Raw genomic sequence first — 5,479 nt, 5'->3', positions numbered from 1 at the left:
TAAATGTTAGAAAATTATGGCTTTAAAGTTTTTTTTAAAATGGCATTCTGTTATCTTTGTGGACTATTTTGGCATTTAAGGGGATTTATTTAGGCTATTTTGGAGTTTAGCTAATATTTCAGCTACATGCTAGCTGTTTTGGCTAACCTAATTTTTATTTTTATTTTTTTAGGCTAATTTGGCATTTAGCTAACATTTTTAGTTGGCTATCAGCTTTAGCGTTTTCAGCTATTAGCTTCAGCAGTTTCAGCTATCAGCTTCAGCGTTTTCAGCTATTAACTTCAGCAATTTCAGCTATCATATTCTGCGTTTTCAGCCATCAGCTTCAGTGTTTTCAGCTATTAGCTTCTGCGTTTTCAGCTATCAGCTTCAGTGTTTTCAGCTACTAGCTTCTGCAATTTCAGCTATCAGCTTCAGCATTTTCAGCTATCAGTTTCAGCGTTTTCAGCTATTAGCTTCAATGATTTCAGGTATCAGTTTCAGCGTTTTCAGCTATTAGTTTCAGTGATTTCAGCTATCAGTTTCAGCATTTTCAGCTTTTAGCTTCTGCAATTTCAGCTATCAGCTTCAGCATTTTCAGCTATCAGCTTCAGCGTTTTCAGCTATTAGCTTCAATGATTTCAGCTATCAGTTTCAGCGTTTTCAGCTATTAGCTTCAATGATTTCAGCTATCAGTTTCAGCATTTTCAGCTATTAGCTTAAATGATTTCAGGTATCAGCTCTAGCTTCTTCAACGGCCAAATTCAGCTGACAGCATTCACACTAGCGTTAGCACAGGTAATGCTTTATATCTAGTTCACAATTATGTTAAAAAGTTACAGCTTTAAAAATGTAAAATTTAGTTTTAAAATGTTCAGTAAATATTTATCCTGTTCGGCCTGCGACCTGACTTATGTTTTGGATTTTGGTCCCCTGTGTGATTGAGTTCCACACCCCTGATCTATGGGCATGCTGCAGGCGACAGGTTTCAGTGAAAGTTTATTCAATACAAGTGAAGGCTGAATCACACAAGCGCCACGTACAATTCACGCATTGTGATCTTGTGGACCAGAGGAATCTGACTGTTTTATTAAAACAAAGCATCGTGAAGGCCTACGGCAGGTCCTGACTATGGTGCTAACCCCATGTGATTCCTGCCCAGTTTTCTGAAAATCAAAGTGAAGAAATTCAATGAAATGCGGGTTTACTTTGTGGAGTTTATTCTTACTTCGTCCATTGTTTTAGTATGGTTCATTTGTGAAACATCTGGGAACATTTCACGTAATAGACCAGAACTCTTCTCACTTTTTTCAAGTATATTCACGTCTGACCAATTTTCATCTTGTGGACATAGTGGCATAGGATTGCAAAATGTTGGATTTCTTCTGGTCATTGCTTTGCCCCCCAACCTCATAATTCCTGGCCAATGACTGTCAAGATCTTTAGTCATGGGGTTTTGTTTACAAGCTTACACATTAGATTAGTTTTCTTGGTTTGTTGATCTCCAGCGGGTTTCTCACCATTTCTACCAGCGACAAATAGAGGAATATCCCAGCAGTGATGGAGAAGATCCACAGCTGCACTTCGCTCTCTGAAGAAACCAAAAGTCCGATGAAGAGGCCCATGAAGGCCGTCAGAGCGCTCAGGAAGTTCATCAGCACCGCAGTCTTCACTGACAGCCCGGAGTTCAGCAGCACCGCAAAGTCCCCTTAAAGAGAGGAAGTGGTGGGTCGGAGGTCAGTCGAGCACATGGGTTCGGAGTGTTGGTGCAGAAACATGAAAAAAGGCACAACCCGTTACCCATCTCGTGTGGGATTTCATGGCACAGGATGGCCACAGTGACGGCCATGCCAGTCTCCACCGAGGAGGAGAACGCTGCCCCAACAGCCAATCCGTCCGCAAAGTTATGAAGACTGTCGCCTACAATTACCATCACAGCCAGCAGAGGAACTCCTTGTCCTGGAGACAAACATTGAGTTTTGTTGCTATAAATAATAAAACACAGCACTTTGAGCCGTATTAGTAAGAAAACCTCCTTTTGAATTAGCTATTTTTGTTTACTTTGATGTGGAGGGCTGCTTTTATTTGTTTGCTCAGATGTTTCTGTAGATTCCAGGTCCTCCACCGCTCCCTGAAACATAGAAACACATATTTTAACCATAAAGGTTGCATTAACTGTGATAATGCTAGTGTGAATGCTGAAAGTATGCTGACGATTTTTGTTCAAAATGAAAATGTACTTTAATTGCTGAAGGGATTTGCTAAAAATGCAAAAGCTATTTGCAAAATGATAAATTTGCTAAAAGACTGGAAATTTTGTTAAAGATCAATGAAAGAGACCTAAATGTCTGAAAAATTTGCTTAAAAATACCTTATGCATGCCAATTTTGCAAAAAATATTTAGTGTGTTGCTTAAATATAAGCTAAACAACAAATTAGCCCAAAAATCCTTAGTTGATGCCAAATTAGCTAAAAAAGCTAGCTCGTTGCTTAAATATTAGCAAACTCCAAAATAGCCTAAAATTTCTCTGTAAACTAAATTAACCAAAAAATGTAGCCGGTTGCTAAAATAGAAGCTAAACTAAAAATTAGCCTTAAAACCTCAGTAGATTACAAATTCGCCAAATACGTTAGCATGATGCTAAAATTTAAGCTAAACTCTAAATTAGCCTATAAACCCCCGAGTTACAAAGTAGCCAAATAGCACCTAAAACAGAACTTAACTCTATATTAGGCTAAAAATCCTCAGTCAAAAACGTTAGCATGTTGCTAACATAGAAGCTAAACTCTAAATTAGCCTATAAATACCCCAGTAGATACAAAATTAGCCAAAAATGTTAACATGTTACCAAAATATTAGGTTATTTCCAACTTTTTTAAGTTACTATAAAAGATGAAAACATAAATATATTTAAAGGCTTATTACTTTAAATTTTGAAATTTGAAGACTTTCTTATTCATCTCCTATGGGGCATATTTTGCTCAATATTTCAAAAACTATAAAGTTTATGAACACCAAAAATACAAGCAGCAATGTCCTGAACGAGCTGAAATCGCTGAAATTGTGATTTTTTACGCACCGAAAAATGTACTGTAAGTAGCAGGAAAATCACAGTCCCCTGTACCGGGAAAATCTTTTTATCTTTAAAATCTTTAAATCTTTTTATATTAATCATAACTCAAACATGGAGACACGATTACTGATGTTTTTTTTAGAAATTTTCACAATAAATAAACCTTATTCCTCAACAGAGCTGGTAGCTCCTCCCACATGCGGCCGCGGCGTCAACAACACATGTTTTGACAGGCCATTAGCAGTGAATTCGCAGTGAAAAAGGGGCGGGGCATGCAAATTTGTCGGGCGATCGGTGTGTACGCACCATAACAGCTGAGGCGTCGCTGGTGACGCTTAAACACAAAATCTTTAACATACTGTAATTTTTTATTAACGGTTGAAAATTTACAGTAAATCAAAGAACATAAACACGGGTGTTAAAGGGTTAAAAACAAACCAGATTTTAGACTAATTTCCATTTGCAGTGTCCTGCAAATGCAGTTAAAGTCAGAATCAAAATAGAAATTCTGTATAAAATCTGTGTTTGTTTTTGAACAAAATGTTCTGATTAAACATTTGAGATTTCTGAAGCCACAGTTTTCAATTAACTTTTATTTTAATGGGTATTCCAGAAAACTGAGCCTTGTAAGACACAGAAATTATGTCTGTATAATAATTTTTTTTTGTACAATTCAGTGCTTTTATCTTCCAACATCCTACATCCTGTCGTTCTGTTCTCCATCCCACACGACTCTGAGAGCTCATGAACAGTGTAGAAAACACTCCAGAATGGATTTAGGTGGATATCCCAACATTTTTTGGAACATTTGTGCTAAATTTTACACAGATGAGGTTATAATCAATAGATTTGGAGTATTTTCTAGACATAAAAGTTTAAAGTTTGAGCTTTGAAATGGCTCATTTTTATCCTTTTTAGGGTCAAAATTAAATGTCACTTTTAGTTCATTTATGAGTCTAACGTAGCAGCAAAACTCAGAATAAGCCCAACCAGAAACAGAAACTGAAAATTTAGATTTTCTAGAATATAATTTGCGTCTTCAGAGTTTCCCTTCCTGCAATGATCACATGAGGATGACTACCGGTAGTTTGCTTGTAATAAGCTGAAGATAATTTCAGATAGATTTCAATTCTTTAAAAAGAAAAACTTAAAAATCAACATCACAAGGGCTAACGTGAACTAAATTAAATACATTTAAAGGAAATTATTTATTTACTCAAAAACACTGAAAGGTAAGAAATCATCTTTCAAAAGTTTATTTTTTCATTTAAATGGTTGAAAATAACTGCTTAATTTTAAGCAGAAAAGTTATTTTATAAACCTGTAGTGATTATATTGTAAATGTTAACAAAAAATTTGTGCTTTCTGTGTTGCAAACATTTATTTAATGTCACAAATCTTTTTTTTTGCTTTTGTTTAAAGCTCTTTAAAAACTTGTACATAAAAAAATATTTATTTATTTACTTCTGACCCTAAAATATATCTTGAATAAAGAAAATCATAAGCATAAACGATTAAAAGGATTTACGTTGCCAGGAATTCAACCAAATTAGTATTTTATAAGTTTCCAGCATCTGCCGTGTTCCTGTAGTTGCCAACAGCTCTATAATAACAAAATAATAGGATTGATGACACAAAAATGAAGATTTTGGCCTTTGGGGAGGCGCATGCGACTCACCAGCTGGATGGTGGAACTGGATTTACTTCTGTGAGACCGACTGTTGCAGTTCAGCTCAGACGAAAGGTCACTCGCGTGTCCCTGCAGATAAAGAGAGTCAAGGCTCCATTGTTACTCATCGTGCACAGTCATGGAGAAAGAGTTTGTTTTGGCATCTCAAAGGCAGATTTAAAAACACAAAATCAGCTGTAGTTGTAGCCTGTTTCTCATGACACAGCAAAGTATTTTCTAATTGGACCTAAAATACAAACTTACGTGACTGTGAGACGGAACTAACGTGGAGAACATTTTTTCAATCAGGAAAAAACCATAAATCCCAGCGATCAGGCCCAGAACCTTCCATAGATACTCCTTTTCATGAACGTGTTGGGCATCAGCATGACTGTGGAGGTCATCATGGAGGCCAAGGATCTGGATAGGACAGCAAAACCAGAAATCTGGTTGAACAGCGTTGGGTACAGTACTTTTAAAGAGTAACTCATCACTTTAGTTACTAGATGAAATTGTAATTAAATTACTTTATTTGTTCCCTAATTCACAAAGTAATTCACTTTTTATGATTTTACTTTTTCCCACTTATATACAAATTCCTAAGAGAAAAAGATACAAGACACACTAGTCTTTAATTTAATTCTATTTTAATTAAGTATATATGGTGAAAAATGACACTAAAATACTGGATCTGCATTTTTTCTGCATCTTCAACTTGCACTTAACCCTTAAACTACCCAAAAAATTGCCTTAATAC

At 35.9% G+C, this 5,479-nt stretch overlaps 1 protein-coding gene and 1 long non-coding RNA gene across 2 annotated transcripts in view; one reads left to right on the top strand and one right to left on the bottom strand.

Moving 5' to 3' along the window:
- Nucleotides 1–5,479, top strand: part of LOC112151175 — a 32,216-nt gene that overhangs the window by 9,435 nt on the left and 17,302 nt on the right. The window lies entirely within an intron of this gene.
- LOC112151172 (zinc transporter ZIP12) overlaps nucleotides 1–5,479 on the bottom strand; it is a 14,846-nt gene that overhangs the window by 2,298 nt on the left and 7,069 nt on the right. Inside the window, exons 7-11 of the mRNA XM_024279885.2 lie at nucleotides 4,987–5,142; nucleotides 4,732–4,812; nucleotides 2,041–2,110; nucleotides 1,780–1,938; nucleotides 1,500–1,687 (exon numbers count right to left, since the gene is read on the bottom strand). Coding sequence (XP_024135653.1) covers nucleotides 1,500–1,687; nucleotides 1,780–1,938; nucleotides 2,041–2,110; nucleotides 4,732–4,812; nucleotides 4,987–5,142 — 654 coding nt within the window. The remainder of the gene's footprint in view (nucleotides 1–1,499; nucleotides 1,688–1,779; nucleotides 1,939–2,040; nucleotides 2,111–4,731; nucleotides 4,813–4,986; nucleotides 5,143–5,479) is intronic.

Source organism: Oryzias melastigma, linkage group LG20 (genome assembly GCF_002922805.2).
Source record: "Oryzias melastigma strain HK-1 linkage group LG20, ASM292280v2, whole genome shotgun sequence".
Taxonomy (NCBI): Eukaryota; Metazoa; Chordata; class Actinopteri; order Beloniformes; family Adrianichthyidae; genus Oryzias; species Oryzias melastigma.
The sequence above is the reverse complement of the archived record's forward strand: the minus strand, read 5'-3'. Positions and strand labels throughout refer to the sequence as shown.